The sequence below is a fragment of the Crocodylus porosus genome, unplaced genomic scaffold, assembly GCF_001723895.1.
Source record: "Crocodylus porosus isolate Cpor-Errol unplaced genomic scaffold, CroPor_comp1, whole genome shotgun sequence".
Classification (NCBI taxonomy): domain Eukaryota; kingdom Metazoa; phylum Chordata; order Crocodylia; family Crocodylidae; genus Crocodylus; species Crocodylus porosus.
Genome location: NW_017728906.1, coordinates 92,266,689 through 92,287,564, shown reverse-complemented (window position 1 = coordinate 92,287,564; position 20,876 = coordinate 92,266,689). Strand labels below are relative to the sequence as shown.

General features: G+C 44.1%; 1 protein-coding gene across 2 annotated transcripts in view; it reads right to left on the bottom strand.

Moving 5' to 3' along the window:
- RASA3 (RAS p21 protein activator 3) overlaps positions 1-19,694 on the bottom strand; it is a 198,070-nt gene extending 178,376 nt beyond the window's left edge. For both annotated transcript variants that reach the window (XM_019529614.1, XM_019529615.1), the window contains exon 1: positions 19,566-19,694. In XM_019529614.1, coding sequence (XP_019385159.1) covers positions 19,566-19,620 — 55 coding nt within the window. In that variant the 5' untranslated portion in view covers positions 19,621-19,694. The remainder of the gene's footprint in view (positions 1-19,565) is intronic.
- Positions 19,695-20,876: the final 1,182 nt, after the last annotated feature.

Here is a 20,876-nt window from a genome sequence, read left to right as displayed (position 1 = left end):
GGGGGGCAATGCTGGTGGCCTCACCCCACCTCCGTTCTGTCCGTTCCATTGCCACTGTCTCCAGGAAGCAGGGCAGGGGGGACACCCTCCCCACGCCCTGCTCTGTCTTCTGGTGTCCCTGCCACCATGGCAGAGCTCCACCATGCTGCCACCTCCTGTCCCAATGTTGTATTTGCACTCTGATTGGCTGTTTCAGTCAGCCAATCAGAGCACGAATAAAGTGTTATGGCCAGACAGAGTAAGGCTTTTATAATATTAAGTTAAAATGCAGCCACTAGAAGAGAAGAATGAAATGATGGTGCCCATTTTCTATTTGTGCTTAATGGCATTCACCCAAAAAGTAGGGGAACTGGAGTTAATTTCCTTAGTCTATCAGAGGCAGAGGGAAAGCATAGTAAAACCTACACCTTGCACTTCCAAGAAGCAAGCTAGACTAGCTAAAGGCACTCTCTACCTCTCCATTGCCATTGTGTCAAAAGACATTTCTGAACCAGAAGGCTAGAAAGAGCACATGGAGCAGGAGGCTGATTCTATATCCGAGTGGTTTAAAGGACCTAATGTGGAGGGTGAAGTTCTAGGTTTCAGTCCATTCTCCCAAGACTATTTCAGGGAGGTGGCAGGAGTGGGGTATAAAATCCTATACCTCTTTAAAGGGAAAAAAAAATGTATACACAGTTCTTGAAGCAGGGCCCAGCATGTGCACTACCCAGTAAATCAGTAAGATGTGCATTGCCTTCTCTTCCCACTCCCATGTATTTTGTTTGTTTATGGTTTGTTTGAGTGTGTTTTGTTCATTTAAATAAAATAAGGCACCCATGCTCCCTCCTTTCAAAGAACAGTTGCAAGTTATCTACACTGACCAGCCACTAGATCCTGAAGGAACAAAGATATATCCCTGCAGCACTGATGTCCAAGCCCCAGAGAGGGAAGGAGAATGATTCCTGAGCTCAGTTTCCTAATGGCTAGTTCCACGTGACTTCCTGCTCAGCAGGTAGATTTTCTAGAACACCTCCTCTGAGATTTAACTGTACCCAGGCACTGGACAGACACTCTAGGGGTCCAGCTCTGAATCTAGGGTCTGCTCTGGGCATGATGTACCTAATTGGATCTAGCCCAGGCATCTTGCATACAAGGCACTATTTCATTTCCTGAGTACACACGCTACCAAACTGATTTTCTACCCCCAGGAGATTCTAATGCAGCATATGCTGCTACTGCAGGGACTTGGCCTTTGAGCATTTAGGTGTTTTGTCATGCTGCCAACGTTAAGCAGTAACAATGAAAGGAAGAAATGGAAAAGGGTAATTTTATAATTCAGCTAAATCTGAATAAAATTTCATGGGATGAGCAAGTCACCATCTGGCCCAAAGGCTTTTCTCCCAAGTACGATTGTACCTCCATTGTTTGCTGCACAGATTCACCCCTTACCCCTCCTCCTTCTCCCTCAAAAAGGTGTCAAGAATATGTACCCCTCCTCCTTCTCCCTCAAAAAGGTGACAAGAATATGTTATAGTGACAAGTGTTAATCTTTCACTTCTCTCAAATGGAAGCAAGATATTCAGCATAAAAAACCTGCACACGCAGCAGAAAAATATGTATGTGATCTATTATCTTACTGAGCAATAAGAGAGCAGCCAAGTACTCAGCTCTGTCCTGAGTTCAAAACAGACTCATTCACTTGATATTTTTTCAGTGCATGCTAGAAAGTTATGACATTTTATATATACACATAAACCAAGGAAGAGGTGTTGGACAATACATAGAATTTCTGCCCCACCAGAAATAAAGTTTTTACATGTTTTTAAATGAAGCAATTATTTTACCGTGAAAATACTCTGGATATCTTAGTGACTCTTTACTGACACAATATCAAAAATTACTAAATACTGTACTGATGTTGTATAATGGATCTGGAATTAGTTGCAACTCAAACTGGGACACAGGGCTTTAGAAACAGCTCTTTTCAGATTGCTTCTCTTAGGAAGTAACTAGCTATGGAATGGATCAGGTCCAAGTACTGAAAGCACAACACAAAACTATCTGGTTGACAGGAAAAGATGGACAAATTAAGGATTCCCTTGCAGGTTACTACACAGGTGTCCAAAGCTAAAATGAGTGCAGTGGGATGTTAAGACAGAATGCCATCCTGACCACCAAGGTAATTCCCTCAAAAACTGGGGTGTCATAATTTCTACCATCATCACTTTTTTCCAGGATTTGTCTTGAGCAAACATTCACCCAGTTTCCTTTCATAGATTGTTGACAGACAATACTATCCATTATTGATAAAAAGTGTGTATATAATAGGTTTAGTAGACTACATGGTGACAAACACATAGCTCATGATAGTGTCATCTTTCTCAATTCAAAAACTAGCTGGGTCAAGTCAAAGGATAGATCATGCACAGAATCATAGAAAATTAGGTTTGGAAGGAGGGACCTCAGGAGGTCATCAAGTCCAACAGCCTGCTCAAAGCAGGATTATCCACAACTAGATCATTCCAGCTAAGGCCTTTGTTTAATCAGATCTTAAAAACCTACAAGGATTCCACAAGCTTCCTTGAGTAACCTGTTCCAGTGTTTTACTACCTTCCTAGCAAGAAAGAGTTTCCTAATATCTAACCTAAACTTCCCCTGCTACAACTTGAGACCATTGCTCCTTGTTCTGTCACCTGCCACCACTAAGAACAATCTAGCTCCAGTCTCTTTGGAACCCCTCTTCAGGTAGTTGAAGACTGCTATTAAATCCCCTCTCAGGCTTCTCTTGTGCAGACTAAATAAGCCCAGGTCCCTCAGCCTCTCATTTGTGCCCCAGCCCCCTAACCATTTTCACTACTCTCCACTGAACTCTCTCCAATTTGTCCACATCTTTTCTGTAGTGGGGGGCCCAAAACTGGATACTACTCCAGATGTGGCCTACCCAGTATCACATAGAGAGAAATAATCACTTCCCTCCAGCTAGTAGCAACATTCCTAATAATGCAGCCCAGTACACCATTAGCTTTCTTCACAACAAGGGCACACTGTTGGCTCGTTATTCCATTTTCTGTCCACTGTAACCCCAGGGCCTTTTCTGTAGAGCTGCTAATTAGCCAGACCTGGGATTGTTCTGTCCCAAGTGCAGGACTTCGCACTTGTCCTTGTGGAACCTTGTAAGATTTATTTTGGTCCGATCCTCCCATTTGTCTAGGCCTCTCCAACTCCTAGCTCTACCCTCCAATGTACCTACGACTCCCTCCAGCTTGGTGTCACCTGCAAACTTGCTGACGGTGCACTCTATCCCGACTTCTGAGTCTTCCAAGTCATTGATGAGGATATTAAACAAAACCATCCCCCAGACTCCTGTGGCACTCCACTTGTGTGGTTGGCAGCTGGTATCATTGAGCATTAATTACTACTAGACCTGTGCAAATAGGGAAGTATTCAATTCAGACTCGGCCAATTCAGAGGACAGCAATTCGATTCAGTGATTCGAATCACTGTCCCCATTCAATTTGGCTGAATAAGAATCAGAGATTCAGCAATTCAGATCAGCTGGGGAGAGGAAGGCACAGCTGGGTGGCTGCAGGTTCTCCCATGGCTCCTTTGGCTGAGCCTGCCTCTCTTTGGGCAGGGGGGGCCATGGGAGAAGTCCCCATGGCTACCCTGCTCAGGCCAGCCCCAGCCGAGTCCTGGCACTTTAAAAAAAGGCCCCGTACTCACCAGCTGCAGAAGTGGTGATTGGGGCATCTGGGTGCTCATGGCAGAGCCACCCCACACAGAGTGGGGCGGTGGGGGGGGCACAGGGATTGCCCCCCCACACCCAGCACCTGTATGGCTGCTGCTCCATGGCGTGGGTGCAGTGTGGCTCAGCAGGGTACTGTGCACTGTCTGGGAGCTGGGGCCGCTGCGCCTGAGTGGTGCTGGACTCGGACTTGGGCTGCCTGCTGGAGCTGCTCCAGCTCCCAGATAGCACACAGCTCCCTGCTGAGCCACACTACACCCATGTGATATGACAGCTGCTGTGTGGATACCAAGCAGGGGGGGTTGGGGGAATGATACACACTGCCCCCTGCTGCACAAGGGGATTCTGCCATCCTGCCACGAACTCCCAGAGGCCCCGACCACCGCTGCGGCAGCCGGCGAGTGCAGGGCTTTGTTTAAGTGCCAGGAGGCCAGGCCGGGCCAGGCGAGGCAGCCATGGGGGCTTGTTCTGCGGCTCCTCCGGCTGTGCCTGCCTTTGCCCTGGCACTTTTAAAAAAGCCCCATACTCACCGGCTGCAGCAGCTGAAAGGCTGGGGCCAGGCAACCATGGGGGCTTCTCCCACAGCTCCCCCCACCCGGGGGAAGGCAGGCACAGTCAGAGGAGCCACAGGAGAACCTGCAGCCATCCAGCTGTGCCTGCCTCTCCTCGGCCAACCTGAATCTCCCTGAATCATTTCCAGATGGATTTGGAGGCTTCAGATTCAATTCGGACTTTTTAATGGGTCTCCTGATTCAATTCAAATTCAGAGATTTGGCTGCCAAATCAGGCCAAGTGTCCTTCAAATCAAATTGACAACCAAAGCTTCACACTTCCCTAATTACAACCCTCTGAGCCTGACAATCCAGTCAGTTTTCTATCTATCTTACAGTGCATTCATCCAACATATACTTCTTTAGCTTGCTTGCAAGAATGTTGTGGGAAACCATATCAAAAGCCTTGCTAAAGTCAAAGTATATCATACCCACTGCTCTCCCCATATCCACAGAGCCAGTTATCTCATCTAGTAGGCAATCAGGCTGGTCAGGCATGACTTGCCATCCGTGAATCCCTGCCAAATGTTCCTAATCACCACCTTCTCCTCTGACTGCTTAGAAATAGATTCCTTGAGCACCTGTTCTATGATTTTTCCAGGATTTTTTAAAGATGGGCACTATGCTTGCCCTTTTCCAATCATCCAGGATCTTCCCCAGTTGCCACAAGTTTTCAAAGATAATGGCCAGTAGCTCTGGAAATCACATGAGCCAACTCCCTCATCACCCTCAGATCCATTGCATCTGGCCCCATGGACCTGTACAGCCCCTGAGAGCACTAGTGTACCCCCTAGTGCTCACCGCTTAGGTGATGGAGGGGGCAGGCAGGAGTGCCAGTGCCCCCCTGCAAGCGCTGACTGACTGCCAGAGCCACTTCCGGAAGCAAGCACCAGCCGACCACTGGAGATGCTTCTGGGAGTGGCTGCAGCAATCAGCTGGCACTTGCTCCCAGAAGTGGCTGCAGCCACTCCTGGAAGTGACTGTTAGTCACCTTCTCCCCAAACTCTGCTGCCAGGTACAGTAGTATGTAAGCTGACCTTACCTGTAAAGATACAGGTAAAAAAGGCATTGAGCACTTCAGCTTTTTTGCATTTTGTCCCGGGACCCAAAGAAGCCGGGAAGACCTACCTGAAAGGCGGGACGAGAGGAACACCGCAGAGGAGGGAGAACCCACGTGGCTCCTTAGCCGCGTCTATGTACAGCTGCAGCCGGCAGCTGACGATGATGTCAGACGCCAGCCAGGGGATTTAAAAATGGCGGCCGTCGCTTCAGAGGCGGCGGATGGTGAGGGGAATGAACGGCTGTCTGAGCTGTCCCCGACATTAGCCCAGCGGGACAGACGGCGAAGAGCCAATGTGCCAGGGAGGACGGTGGCACAGAGAGAAGGAACGATGGCAGGATCACCAGTGGATAGACCCCGAGGGGCCAGATCGGGTGAGACATGGAACATTGCGACCGCCCAGGACGATTCAGCGCACCACGAAGTAAGCGCCGACGCGGTGGGTGCGGGGATCGCTGAAGAGAAGCGAGAGACGGAAGGTTCACCTGGTGGGAGAGAGAGATCGGGGCGGGATCGCCGCCGCAAATAGAGGACATCGAGTGAGGGATAAGGGGGCAGCACTATATATCCAGGAGACATTCCTCCCAGGCATAATTATAGGGTGCTGGTGGTGGGTCGGCAAGGTAGCCAGCACAGAAGAACCCCTTGGAAGAAGCATATAGATCAGGGTGTATAGGGTGACGGTTCAGTGGTAGTATCTATTGCAATAGAGTTAAGGCATCTATACAGGTGGCTGTGAAGGGCCCAACGTCAGGGTCGGGGTGACCCAAGGGCTTTGGGTAAAACCTAAAGACACTGGTCACTAGAGAAGTCTACGGGATCATCGCAGAGCAGACATGGGGAAGTGGAGGCCACAGGGGGAGTGAGGCCGGGGTGTAGGGGTGGCAGGAGCCCCGTGTGTAACCAACGAGGCAGACCCGGGCCACCGAGGGACCCGTGAACTAGCCCTGCCCCACCAGTGTAACAGCAAGTCGTGGCAGGCGAGAGGCAGGGTCGGCGACGTGGGAAGATGAACGACCACAGTAACGCCCACACCGGTGAAGAGGGTGGTCACCAACACGAATAGCCAGATGCCTAGTAGTGATACTCGAAGGCCCGTCGGGGACACATCTTCTATACTAAGTTGCTTCCGCCATTCAGTTAGAGACCCACACTCCCCCATATCATCTTTATGTTGCCGACATGCTTGTAATTGCTGACATGCTTCTTGTTACCCTTCACATCCCTTGCTAGCTGCAACTAACTGCAGTTTGGCCTTCTCAATTCCTGAATGCCTGAGCAATACTCTTATACCCCTCCCTACTCGTTTGTCCAAGTTTCCACTTCTTGTAAGCTTCCTTTATGTGTTTTAGCTCACTGAAAAGTTCCCTGCTAAGCCAAGCTGGTCTTCTGCCATACTTGCTAGTCTTCCTATATGTGGCATGGTTTGTTCCTGTGCCCTCAGTAAGGTTTCTTTAAAATACCACCAGATCTCCTGGACTCCTTTCTTCCTCAGACTGGCCTCCCAGGGGATTCTGTCCATCAGTTCCCTGAGCAAGTCACAGTCTGGTTTTCTGAAGTCCAGGGTCCTCACTCTGCTGCCCTTCTTCCTTCCTTTCTTTCCTCAGGATCCTGAACTCAATCATCTCATGGTTGCTGCTATCCAAACTGCCATCCACTTCTGCATTGCCCACCAATTCTTCCCTGTTTGTTAAGAAGAATACAACCCTTAGTGTGCCTCTCCAACACTTGCACCAAGAAGCTGTCTCCAACACTTTTCAAAAACTGTGGATTGCCTGTGCACTGCTGTATTGCCCTCCCAGCAAATGGCAACTTTTCCTCATCCCATGAAGTTTTATTCAGATTTAGCAGAATTATAAACTTACCCTTTTTCCATTTCTTCCTTACATTGTTACTGCTTAATGCTGGCAGCATAACAAAACACCTAAATGCTCAAAGACCAGGTTCCTGCAGTAGCAGCATATGCATATTTTGGGGGCAGAAAATCAGCTTGGTAGAGAGTGATGGAAGTCCCCCATGAAAAACAGGGCCTTTGATTGGGAAACTTCCTCTAGTTGTTTAAAGAAAGCCTCATTCACGTCATCCTCCTCATCCTCTTGGTCTTGGTGGTCTATAGCAGACACCAACCATGACATCACACTTGTTGCTCTCCCCTCTGACCCTAACTCAGACCTGTTGAAAATCTCTATTTTCAGTTTTATATTGGAGCTCTCAGCAATTATACAGCTCTTTTACATAAAGCGCAACTCTTCCTCTTCTCTCCTGCCTTAGCAGGGATCCTGGCTTTCTGCGATTTAAAAAAAAACAAAAAACCCCAATTTTCAGTTTTAAAAGAGTAACCCCAAATCCACATTTTCCATAATTAAAAAATGAAATGCCACTAATATATACACATACATATAGTGGTTTTTCATTTAAATCATGGGAAAATGTGAATTTGGGATTACTTCTTTTTTTTTTTTTTAACCAAAAACTGGTTTGTTTTTTAAATCAGAGAAAACCAGGATCCCTGCTTATCAGTGTTATCATAATTTTAAACTTTTCTCAGAATCAGAAACAGCTTATCCTATCACTGCAGCCAGTTCCCTCTCAATGCCACAGCCAATTTTCAGTAATATATCTGTATAATTATTTTACTCAGAGGCTTTACTGTTGTTAAATGGAAAAAAAAATCATAACATTGTATATCACAGACTTAAAGGGGCATATTCCTCTATAAAGAACTAATTTCACATAATTATTGAGGCTTGACTGTTCTTAACTTCTATTGTGCATCTCCTGAAGCAAAATAAATGACTTCTTTAGCTAAAGAGGTTGTTCCGTTTAAGTGTAATTATAGGACTACTATATTTACAAGCCTTTTAGTGCAACTAGTGATACACTGTTTCCATTAAAGGTATGTTAAAAATCAATAGACAAGAAAGAAAGATAGCTGGAGTCAGCAGTTCTCAAAATGTGGTCTGTAGAAAGCTGACAGGTCATTCAGTATTAGCTCTCCTTGTTACTATCTGTTAAATTGCATTAAGCAAGACAGCTAAAAATAAAATAAATACTTCCTTAATATTAAGTTCTCTGTGTACACAATTGCTGTAGCAGTCACAGAGAGGTTCAACAATTTGAAATGTAAGTGAAGGGTAGTTTGGACATTTGTGATAAATGCTCAAAGGTCACTTGTAATTAAGGGGGTCCAACTTATGAAAAAGCTTGCGACTTTCTGGTGCAAGTTAAACCAACAGACAGTTATTATTACCAGAGTATTGCTGTTTAAAGGCTAATCTTGGGAATGTTTATGGTAGAAACTGGACAATAAAATGGAAGAGCAAATCATCAGCTACTGAACCTGCACTTCCATTTACTATGGAAAATGTACATCATTCACCAATATCGGGAGCAGGAAAAGTTCAGGCTTCAAACATCCATTATTCAATGCTTTGCTAGTAGACACTAACATAGCACTGTAAAAAATATAAACTAACTTCTATCAAACAACTGCATTCCCGCAGTTCCTTGGCATGTTCTGTCTGCAACAATGCAATTTACACCCACCATCTCATCCACTTTCCTCAACTACTCTTATTGCACGAGTCTCCAACTCACCCAAACTTTGTAATGGTCTCAAAAGCAGATTTAAAAAAAAAAAAAAAAGCTTTTCAAGGTTTTGGTCATGTTATTTTATAGCCACTACTAAATTTCCAAATGAGAAGTTAACCAGGCAACTGGAAGAACTCATACACTGCATTTTCTATACGACTGATACAGTTTTGTATCACACACTGGTTCTATGGTTAGAGATTAAGAAAGGGTGCTTTCATTCACTGTAGCAGATTCTGTTCCTCTTTCTACCTCCCTCCTCCCCAACCCTCTGAACACTGAATTATTACCAGGGACTCCAGGAGGCCAACTTGGAGTGAGATATTGAGAGAAAAGGGGGAACCCCCCCCCCCCCCCCGCCAACAATCCAAGATTTAAAAGTGTAACACAAAAACCCCCAAAACAACAACAAAAAACCCCACCTATACTATACTATAAATCACTACCATGTGACCACTATTAGGAAGTCAGTAAATTTTCAAGAACGCACCTTATAATAAAATACCTAGAGAAACAGGCTTCAAAACTCTGCACTGTAGTACCAAATGAAGCAGGAAATGATGAACAAAGAAAGGAATTTCATAGATTCCAGATGTACTCCAACACCAGCTGGGAAATACAAGCTAGAAATCAAACTGATGTCCTGTAAAGGCAACCACTATCCATTTTCTCTAGGAGCTCGTTTAAAATTAAGCAACAAGCAACTTCTAGTTACTTCTGAAAATATGTCATGTTTAGAAGCAGGATTGTAACATTTTTTTTCCTTTCCTCCTACCAAAAATAAGAGTTACTTCAACACCTAAGAGTCATTTCACATGCATTTGCATGCAAGAGTTCATAAATGACATAGGAAGCACACCTGTAAACACAGTGTTTTAAGTGGTCATTTTTCCTACATTTGAAATATTAAGCTGAAACAATTAGCCAAGGGAAAACAAATTGATCAGAGTTCACTAAAAATACTGGTTACTATCATTTGCCTTAAAGGCCTATGGGAAAAACTGAAAGCCAGTAGGAACTTGCAGTAGCTACTTGCTAGTACAGCCAAAAGTTTTTACCCTTAAAGAATTACCCACTTTGGTTTTTAGTATTCACAACAATGTTAGGAAGAGAAATCTTTCATGAGTAACTGAAGCATTTTATATAACCAAATTTCCTGAATTTTGCAAGTTCCCTTTTTGAAAGAGGAAACTGACACAAAAATGATGGTCTTCTAAAGCAGACTTCTTTCAAGCAGGTTTTGAAATATTCTTGAGTAGCAAGCAGTGACAAAAAGCATAACCATGACTTCAGCAGGAAGTGTGCCTGAGATAATGTAACAATGGTTCACATACTACAAGATGTGATATGGACATGAGAAAATTTTCTAATTCTTTAACATATTAATATACCAGAAATACAATTCATATTTTTGTAATACTATGGTTTTTTCTCCTCAAGTTATTAGCTGAAGTGATACCAAAAGAAAGTATTACATTTTTTGCCATATTTCATACATTTAAGAAATCATAGAATCATAGAAAATGAGGGTTGGAAGGGACCTCAGGAAGTCATCTAGTCCAACCCCTGCTCAAAGCAGGACTAGGTCATCCCAGCCAAAGCTTTGTCTAGCCAGGTCTTGAAAACCTCCAACATATCTCTTCTAAGCCAATAATTAATTTTCTTATATAGATGCACATAAGCTTTACATAGTATCTGACAGCATTTGCACGTTTTACACTATGCAATACCACCAACACAATATGCCAATGCCTTCCACACCTGTATAAACACATCCTTAACTACAGTCCCCATTCAATCTATGTATTCCCCCTCAGTCCAAGACTCTTTCTGTTCCTATTCTCCTTGGCCACCCAGCTTCTTTTTGCATCACTGCACTACTGAGGTCCCCTCCCACAAAGTGGGGCTCAAGAAGCTGCTATCCTTCAGCCAGAAGAAACTGTCACTTGCCCTTCCTTCTGTGCACGCATTATCTGTGGGAGACAAGAATTTGAAGTAAACCATCAGATGAGTCTCAAAATTGACCTAATTAGACAGATACAAAAGTCAGAGACTAGACCACTGAAAATAAGGTTTAAAAACCGGCACCTCCTCCTAACCCTGGAAGTTAGATAAGCCTGATATATTTTGGTTTCTTTACCCACTTCACTTCACTTCCCCTTTCCTTACTACTCCCTAAAAAACAAGTCTTTTCTTTTTGAGGCCAAAACAACCTAAAAAGCTTTAAGTTTCTAGGTCAAGTTATTTTGGAAACACAAAAGTCCACAAATGTGTTTCCACACATGAACTTTAAGAAGCGTTTCCAGATCACCAGAATTTTAGAACAATTTTTTTTGGTTTTGCCAAACACCCCAAAAAACCTCTTGTGGGATAATACAACATCTGAAGTTTCAGGGAAGTGGTTTGCTTTTGGTGGTGACTGGGGGGGAGAGGGTAAGTTAGGTTTGGTCTGAAAAAAAGAAGTCAGGCTGACCAATGGAATTCAAATCTAGGTACCACTCCATAATGCTTAACAGTTTTTGATCAAGAACAGGTAAAATATGTGGACTTTTATTAGTACTGCTAAAATGTAAAAAAAATGGTAAGAAAGCTATTCAGAAAGTAGAAGCCCATAACCAGCTTCTTAGCTTCACACACGTGACTATTACTACTGCTAAAACATGTACCAAGCTTTATCCCCAAAATGGATAAAATTCTAAACATAGCAGGTTTAAATATAGCATTAAGAAATAACAGGGCATGTTTTAATGATCTATTAAAATGTCCTGGTCCCTCGAGTCATTTGTAAGATGCAAATCAGCAGGCTACAGTTTCTTAATACTACGGCATTATAATATTGCTATTAGAGTTTTATTTGTCATCTTAAGTCATAATAAACAGATTAACTGTTTAATACTTGGTCTTTTTCCTCCAGCAAAAACTGGCAACATTTGAGCACAAGAAACATATAGCTCCCTTTACTCCAAGGTTCTCTCTTTTCTCCTGCCTACCTCTCATTCTCATGCTGGAAAAGACAATCATAGGACTCATTTTTGTAGATATGCCGCATTTAGCATTGTAATTTACCAAAGGGAACGGACAAACTACAGGTGTCAGATACATTCACCTCTGACTTTCTGCCCTCCTCCATGAAATGAAGTCCCACAAGAGCAATTCAAAGAACCAGTAACAAATGGTTTCAACAGAACAATTCTTGATGCATGCTCTTATAATAAAATGAGTTGTATGCCAAAACAACCAATTGGCCCAAGAGGCAAGGACGGGCAAGTTCTAAAGGTACTTTCAGATTTGTATAATGCTTGTTCATTTTAATCTCAACACACAAGAGATCTGGTTCTTTTCCCTGATGTTAGTAATATTAGCACCCCTGGGAACTTAAGCGTTTCTTCTCTTTTTGACTGCTGATTTCATATCTAGTTTTGCTGCACATTCAGGACTAACTAGGAAGTAGTTTGCAAAAGACGTGAACTTGTGTGTGGTTTGTTTTCTTTTTAAACAGCATCACCTCTTCATTTGTTCTTATAGTAGGGAAAAGTTACCACTTTTCTGCAGCTAGTAATCTAGCTGTGAAAATTCCCAGAAAATCTTTATATTCTATCTGAGACTTCTGTACAGTTTTCCCCTCTCAGACATCTGAGTGGGATGTATTAGAGCAGGTAATGTGCTCCTCAGCAAATCGCCATACCTAACTAAAAGAAAGGTGCTTCACTTATCAAGTAGTGCTGGCAAGAGTGTGGAGGAAAAAAAAATCCACTATGAAGCCACAGCAGCTAATCAGCATACCTACACCTCCCACCTACACAAGAAAGAGAATATTTTCCCTGAAGGATAGTTTCCCTGGCATGGTGGCAAATTCATAATCAAGCTTGTATAAAATAATTCATCCTTATGTACTGTTTTTAATGTAAACTGGAAAAGTAAAATATTATTTCTTAGCATGAAAGCAGGATAATCAAAAGTAACACTGTTTACATTTTACAATTTTTAGTGGCATATATAGAAACCAGCATTCAATGATAGAGTTGGCATGACTGGATCCAGCATGTGGTACAAGGAATTACCTACTGTAAATGTAGCCCTGAGACCATGCCCCATCTGCGCAGCTTGCCAGATTTTTAATCTTTTGTAGCCACAGAGCAGAGTGGAGCAATTTTAATATTTGTGTTATACAGAAGCAGATTGCAAGTCTGTGGTCACAGTTAGCTTGTCATACTGAAAACATGAATTCCAGAAAGACGTCAGGCTTCCTGAGTAGTTTAATCAGACTGGATGTAACAGATGAGAGGTCACAAACTGACACGTGAAACTTGAGAGAAATTAGTATCAGAACAACACTAGAAAAGAGACTTACTAAGTATTGGAATTATTAATATGATTCAAGAAGTTGAGTATTTGTTTGCCCATCAAAAAAAACTAGTTTAAAAGTTACTTTAATTCAATGGGCAACACTTTCTGAAGACTGGTAAATGCTGTAGGATGTCAAATGCCATGGAAGGAAACGTTAACAAGCTAGTAACCCAGCTAGATTTGTGAAGGCTCAAGTAGAGTCACTATTAGTTAACTGTAATTGAGAGGTCAAAAGGCAGCATGTTTGTCCATTAATTCTAGAAGAGGAAAAAACCAGGAAGTTATATTCAGACTCCCTAGTGTCGTCCTGAATTAATCTGTTTTTCTGACCTACTAACCTTAGCTATTAAGGCATTCACCTTCCAGACACTCCAGAAACTGAGTCATCTTGGCTTTTGTTCCCAAATACAACTTAATCAATTTTTTTTTTTTTTTAAACATAAAATGTGTATGTTAATATACAAATCATGAAAGATACCAGACCGACTCCCCAAAGACTACCAGACTCTGTTTACTCGTATAAACAAGGGATAGCAAAGCAACAACTGAGAAATCTTTCCCATGCTGCATTGTATTCACTTCAGCCCTCCTTGGAGAGGGGGCAATCCTTAAGGGTCAAGTAACAGATTCCTCTTCAAGTCTTGTCTTTTTTTCCCCTGCTCATGGATTTGGTAAGAGCTGTAGATATAGTCTGTTCCCTAGAAAAGGAGCAGGCCACAATTCCTTTCATGCAGCACAGTGAACAAAAAACAAATAGCAGTATAACTGTTTGCTACCAAACTGGAAAAAACAAAACTTTGAACTAGTGAGCCATATGGGTAGAAAAAACTAGTCAGGCCTATACCTTAAATAAGCACAGCAGACAATACGAAAAGCAATTTGAACTGCTTTCCCACTCTTTATGGGGGAAGCAGCATCAGTTTAAGCTGTACTTGTTAACATTTCAATATGTAGCACTGATCTCATGAATTCCTGAATATATTCCAGGAAATGCAATTAATTTTCTTTAGTTCCATCACTTGCTGGGCTACTGACTACAAAATAGATCATTACTCTATCATTCACACAGCATGTATTCTTCAAAGTAATTGTTTTCTAAAACATACATTAAGGAAAAAAGAAAGCACTCACTAAGAAAATATTTTATTGCACATTTTAACTGATGCTTCTACATTTGCTTCATCTCTGTGCAGTGCACAGATTTAGCTGTTTTTACACCTTCCACAGTGATCCATGTCATAAATAAAGCATTCATTCCAAACTGATAATTGCTAAAATTCAACTTGGCTTCCTCTAGTCCTCTCTCCCTTCTATTTCTAAATCTGAGACTGCATTACAGTATTTACAAGGACCAAAAGTACTATCTTCTCAGAGGTAAAGCGGTTTTCATTAGCAGTGATGTAACTTGGCAGGCAGGCACTTGTGATGCCAGTTTTGCCCTGGTACCCACCACATACCTACGTTGCTGTTCATTAGTAGCCTTTGTGCTTACTGGAAAGGGAGTGCCAAGTTTTTTTGTATCCAGAAGCCCTCTTTGGTACTCTCCATCTCCATCACAAAAAGTGGCTGGAGGATTCAAAAGTGAGCCAAAAGGTTTACCCCAAACAATGAGGTACTGTATATGTGAGAGCCTCATAAACTATGCCCCTCAGCACTGAACTGACTTTTATGATGAGTCTTCAAGTCATCATAAACATGACTTTTGAACACTCATTTTATGAATTACATTATCAAGAGACTAGGACATGTCACAAGTGATTCATTAATGGGAGGAACAGAAAGTCACAAGTTCAAGTCTACTCTAACATCCAATATTATAGCGCAGTGGTCAGCAACAAGTGACCCACAGGCCACCTCCAGCCTGCAGAGCCACTGGATCCATCCCACAAAGCCAAAGCGCTCTCCCTTCGCCCAGGCCTGCAACAGGACCAAGAAGTTGGAAGGGCCAAGTTGGAAGATGCATCTGAGCCATCATCACCTCTCCCCATCTCTCTGGTCTTCCTGGTGGCAGTGTGGATGCAGTTTCCAGCTGGTGGGGAGCTGCACCCACACTGCAGAGGTGAGGAGAGGCAGAGAGAAGCAACAGGACCATGGATGTTGCTTCCAACTGGTCAGCCCCAGGTTGGTTCCCCACCAACTAGAAGCACCAGCACTGCAGCCAGGGAGAGTAGGAAGCACTGGAAGGAGTGACAGCTGTCCAGACCCAATGCAGCTCCTCACTGCCCAGACCTAGCACAGGCACAGGCATCTATCCCGTCACATGACAGAGTAGGCCATTGCCTAAAAAAGTTTATGCATTTCTGAATGATCTTTAAGGTGCCACCCTGCCCTGCCTTCTGCCTAACTTCAAATTAACATGGTTAACTACTTCTTTCTACTCATGCTTCAAATGTGAACTTCAGACCAGAGGTTACCTGTGACAGGAAAAGATGACGTTTCTGTGTCATTTATCAGAAGTAGTAGAGAAGTTAATCTGGTTTTATCAACAAATCTGCTTAGAACAAGGGGCAGGAACCTTTTCAGTTTGGGTCAGAAGCAGGCCAGTGCATGGAAGGTGGATGCTAGGACCAAGCCATCGCCACGGTTTTTCCCAGCTGCTGCACAGAAAAAGCACCTAGCAACATGCTTTTCCCCATGGCGGCACAGGGAGAGTGTCTGCAGCCAGTGCTCATCCCCACAGCGGCAGGGGAAAGCAATTGCTGCCAAAGCCCCACACTGCTGCAGGGAAAAATACCAGCGATGGACACTATCCTTGTGTCACCACAGGGAAAAGCAATGGCAGCAGCAGCTAAATCCTGGCACCCATCTGCCTCTAACTCAAACTAGGTCCATCTGGCTGCTGAAGCCCTATGCTTGCAGACTGGACCTGGCCCATGGGCCATAGGTTGCCAACCCCTGCCTTAGAATAAAATCAGTTTAAGTGTTCATGGCTGTTTTTCAGCTGCTGGTGATTACTCAAGATCTACATGCTGACCTAAACAAACAGTTCTTGAAGTCAATAGGCCTCTGTGTAACCAAAATAAGGTTCAACAATTACCAAACAGCCTCCTATACTGGGTCTAAGACATTACAGCAACATGCAATATGGGAAACCCCAAAAGATACGTAGGATTATAGCATTTATTTTATTGCTTTAGGACAACTTGCTTAGTAGTTTTCATGTACTCAGAGGGGCTTATAGCTAGAAATGCAGAACTTTATAGTAGCTGTATAATTTTACATAGCTTGAAACAACAAAAATGCAAAGGGGTTGTTTGTTTTACACTAAAAACTGAATTTCATGCATCTGGAGTCCTAAAGGGACCACTATTTTCTATTCTGGTTCCTACATAACAGAGGACAAAGAATTCTGGATATGTACGTTGCTTTTCTTTCTGTAATTGAACGTCTAAGCTAATCAAATGGCAAAATGATCACAAGCCAAAAAGAAAAAAAAGGATAACAGTTACGTATAGCATATTCATTAACAATAAGGTACAAGTCATGTTGCCAAGCAGAAGCACTCGCTCTGTAGTTTTTCCAACCAATCATCTGCCACAAGTCTTATGTTGTTTCCTTTCAGGTTCTGAAACACTGACTCATGGAATTATCAGAGCTGCACACTTCCTCAAAGTACCAATCTTATAGGAAGTGTTTGTTTAGTCTTACATGACACATTGTTTTGTTTATGCATCAAGGATTCTGGCAAAATTAATTTTCAATGAAGATGGACCATAAGACTACAGTAGCAGGAAAAGGTAGCCAAAGAAGAACAGATTAACTCAGATCTTCAATAGCATATAGAGTGTATTTTTTTCCTTTTTGCTCTTAGGCTGCCTTCATGTTTCAAATCCTTTTATTTTAAAAAAATAGAAATGTTAGGAACAGAAACAGATAGATAATGAGATGTCCCCCTCTCTCCCATGCTAATCAAATAAAAGATCTGAGTAACAGGTAGAGTAGTAACAATGCCGCTCTCTCTCAAATCCCTCAAGTGCAGGTCACAAAGGAATTTATTTTGTCACCCTCCCCCATTCCCCTCTCCAGTCTATAAGGCCATTTGGAGATGGATTGAGTTGTACAGCCAACTATTTGGCTATGAGGAAAACAAAAGTGCCATTCTCTACAGAAGAAAATAAATCTATTGCAAGAATAAGACTAAGAAGAGATCGTGTCCTAAAGAGAGAACAAACAGCAGACTCAAAGTGAATCCAGACCACACTAAGGTAATGCTAACCACAATGGGAAAATGGTTAGAAAACCTAGAACATTATACCATATTCCATTAAATTTTATTAGTACTGACATCCCATCTTTAATTCTGGATAATCAAGGAGCATCAGTAGTGGTCCCTTCATCCATCATCCATACAGAGCTTCCTAGAGTAAACTAAGTTTTTCTTCCTGATAAGACCATGCCTCAGCTTCTTTCCACTTCCTGATGTAACAAGGAGGAACCCTGAAGTATCCTAGCAAGATTTAGCAAATCAGACCTGCCTCACATCAAATTGCATGTTTCAGGTCATTCTGAAAACTGAAGTAATCTTGTCAGACCTATTCTGCTGAGAAGACTTTCACCTCTACAAGAACACACTGATGTCCAAAATGATGTTCAATGTTTGTTTGTTAAACAATCATTATGCCAGCAATTCTTCAGGAATGGCTTCCATGGGCATTGATGAATACAGCTTTGGGTTCCTTACTAGTGAACAAAAAAAGAAACAAGTTGGCTTTTGTGTACATTTACTACCGCCCTCTACCGTACAAAGCAATCAACTTTGATCATGTACATATTACTGCTCTCTGCTACATTGGAAGTACTCATAACTTATCGGGTAAATGTGGGGACAGGATTTGGTCTTTTATTTTTTTAAAGCAGCAGAAGGTACCTAGTATCAACAACACATGAATAGCCTCTGACTGCTTTATCTGTAGATAAGCGGCGATGAATCATTACTGTAGTATTGCATAATAATCAAATCCATTAATCTAATGGGGTTTCAGATACTGAAGCCTGTAGTAGGATTAATTTTGGTGGATGCATTAATCAAATTAATCTCAGACCTTTTAGCTTTTGTTGCTAAAATTAAATCTTCTCTGTCAGGGTCCCCATACTCTAATTATGGCAGGCATCTACATAGGGTAACACCAGTTATCCTTTCAGTGAAGCCGTCAGTGTGGTACTACCTAAAACATGATTCTCTCTCATGCAAAATGGTAGGAAGAAGCAATGGAGGAAAATTCTTATTTCATTAGTCCAGTCTTATTAGAGGAGGAATAAAAATGGGCTGGCAATAGACCACCAGTAAAGATACAACACAATATCTTTTAACTTGAAAGCAAGTCTGACTCCATCATAGAGCACAGACTCCCTGAATACATTTTTGGGGCAAGCAACAGGAAATGCCCACATGCCCAGAACTTCATTCATAGAGTGAGAGAAAAGGAGGGTTGGAAGGGATCTCAGGAGGTCATCTAGTCCAACCCCCCTCCTTCATGCTGCTGTTGCTTTTCACCCCAGTAGTTGCAGATTCTGACTTCGCAGAATGGGTCAAAACATCCAGCTCACCTACAGCCTGCTCTGTGACAGGTGGCATGCCTCATGCGAATCAATTTTCCCTGCAACCAGACATTTCACTTTGTCAGACATGCCCACTGGCGACAGCAAAGTCGCTTTTGTAAGAATCAGCTTGCCAGTGTGTCCAAAAGGCCCCAGAGAGAAAACCAAGAGAAACGAGGCACCCGACCCTCTTCCGCTCCCAGGGGGATCCCTGGTGGGCACTTCAGGCCCTCTGGTTCCCTTTGACATGCAAGGCCTGCTGCCATGTATCGTTGGGCAATAAAAAATAAAATCAAAAAGAAGAAAAAACCAAAGCGCTCCCCTTGGATCCGGGCTTCGTTTTCCTACAGAGCAGGGACTGGACTCTCCGTCCTCGGGGGTTTTTAAGAGCCGGCTAGGCAGAGCCCTGGCTGAGGTGATCTACTTGGGGCTGGTCCTGCTCGGAGCAGGGTGCTGGACTCAGTGACCTCGTGCGGTGCCGATGCTGCGAGGGGAAGGAGGGATTTCCCGGCCAGTCAGAGGGCTGCCGAGAGGAGCCGAGCCGAGCCCCCCGCTCACTGTCTAACCCTGCGGTCTGGGGACAGCGCTTCTCCCGCAGCACCCCGGGGCGCCCGGCGTGTCCCGGGCCGGGGGGCTGCAGACCCCACCGTCCCCCAGGTGCCCGGGCTCGCAGGGGAGGCTGCGGCATCCCCCACTTCGCAAACGTAGAAACTTCAGGCGCTTTCTTGCAAAGCGGCCCCGCCCCGGCCCCTACCTATTTTGATCCGGACGCTCTGAAAGACCCGCAGCCCCTCTTCCTCCACTGCCATGGTGCGCTGCGTCCAGCTCCGCCGCCAGCCAGCCAGCCAGACGCAGCCCGCGGCAGCCGCAGGGGCGAGGCGAGCGAGCGGCGCATAGCGCCAGCCGCCAGGGGGCGCGGGGAGCAACGCGCACCGCCCCACGCAGTCCCCACCCCCTCGGCTCAACATTCCCCGCCGCCGCCACCGTCTCATTGGTCAGCGGGCACCCGGAGTCGCCGCTCATTGGTTCGCTCGCGCGGGGTGCCTCCCCATGAATGAGGCGGCAGCCCCCAGCCGAGAGACCCAGCCCTCTACATTCCCTCCTTCCCCGTAGCCGCCGCCCCATTGGTCAGCGGGCGCCCGGCCTCGCCGCTCATTGGCTCGTTCGCGCGGGTGGCCCCCTCCCGTCCGACCCACGCGGGAGGAGGGAGGGGGAACGCGAGCTGCGGGGTCTATTCAGTGCTGCTCCGCGCGAGGGGATGGGGCTAGCAGGTGAGCCCCAGGGCGGCCTCCCCTTCTCGTTGAGCTGTGGTGCTGGACAAATACAAGCCCCAATACCGGAGCCGGGAAGCTGGTGGTAGCGGGAGAGAGCAAGGAGCAAGCCCTCGGCTCTGGGAGCCAAACTTTGGGCTCCAGGAAACTGATAGCTGCCCCAGAGTGGGGGGCCCTGTATCATTCTGATATCTTTTATTAGGCCAACTTAAGTAGTTGGGGGGAAATTTTCTTAGCAAGCAAGGTTTAAAAAGCTTGCTAAGAAAAAAACTTTTCCAACTATTTAAGTTGGTCTAATAAAAGATACTGGATTCATCCGAAAGAACCATGTCTTCCTACAGCCTGAGACCAACACGGCTACAGCCTACACCCTTGTATCATTCTGGTTTGTCAGTGGGTTTTTTTAGTAGCTGTTTTTAACCAGGTCTGGAAACCTTTTTGGGTAAAGTGGCATGAAAATGCAATCAATGTTTATTAATAATGAGTAAGGGCAATAATACCAATTATTATTAGAAAGGAGAAGGTGAGCAAGCTTTTCTTCAGGAAATGTTCCTAGTCTTTTTTGTCTCCAAGACCAGCCTTGGAAGGGTAAAGCAGTTGTCAGCACTTAAGGAAAGAACCCCATGGGGTAGGTTCCCTGCTGGAGCAGAATGGTGAAGGAGCCCAGCAAGATACCCAACAGCCAAATACATCCATGACTTGTATGTCAGCTCTCTCCTGAGCAAATAAAATAATTTATTTTATTTTTATTTATTTTGCAATTATCTGCTTGGTCTAATAAAAGATATCACCTC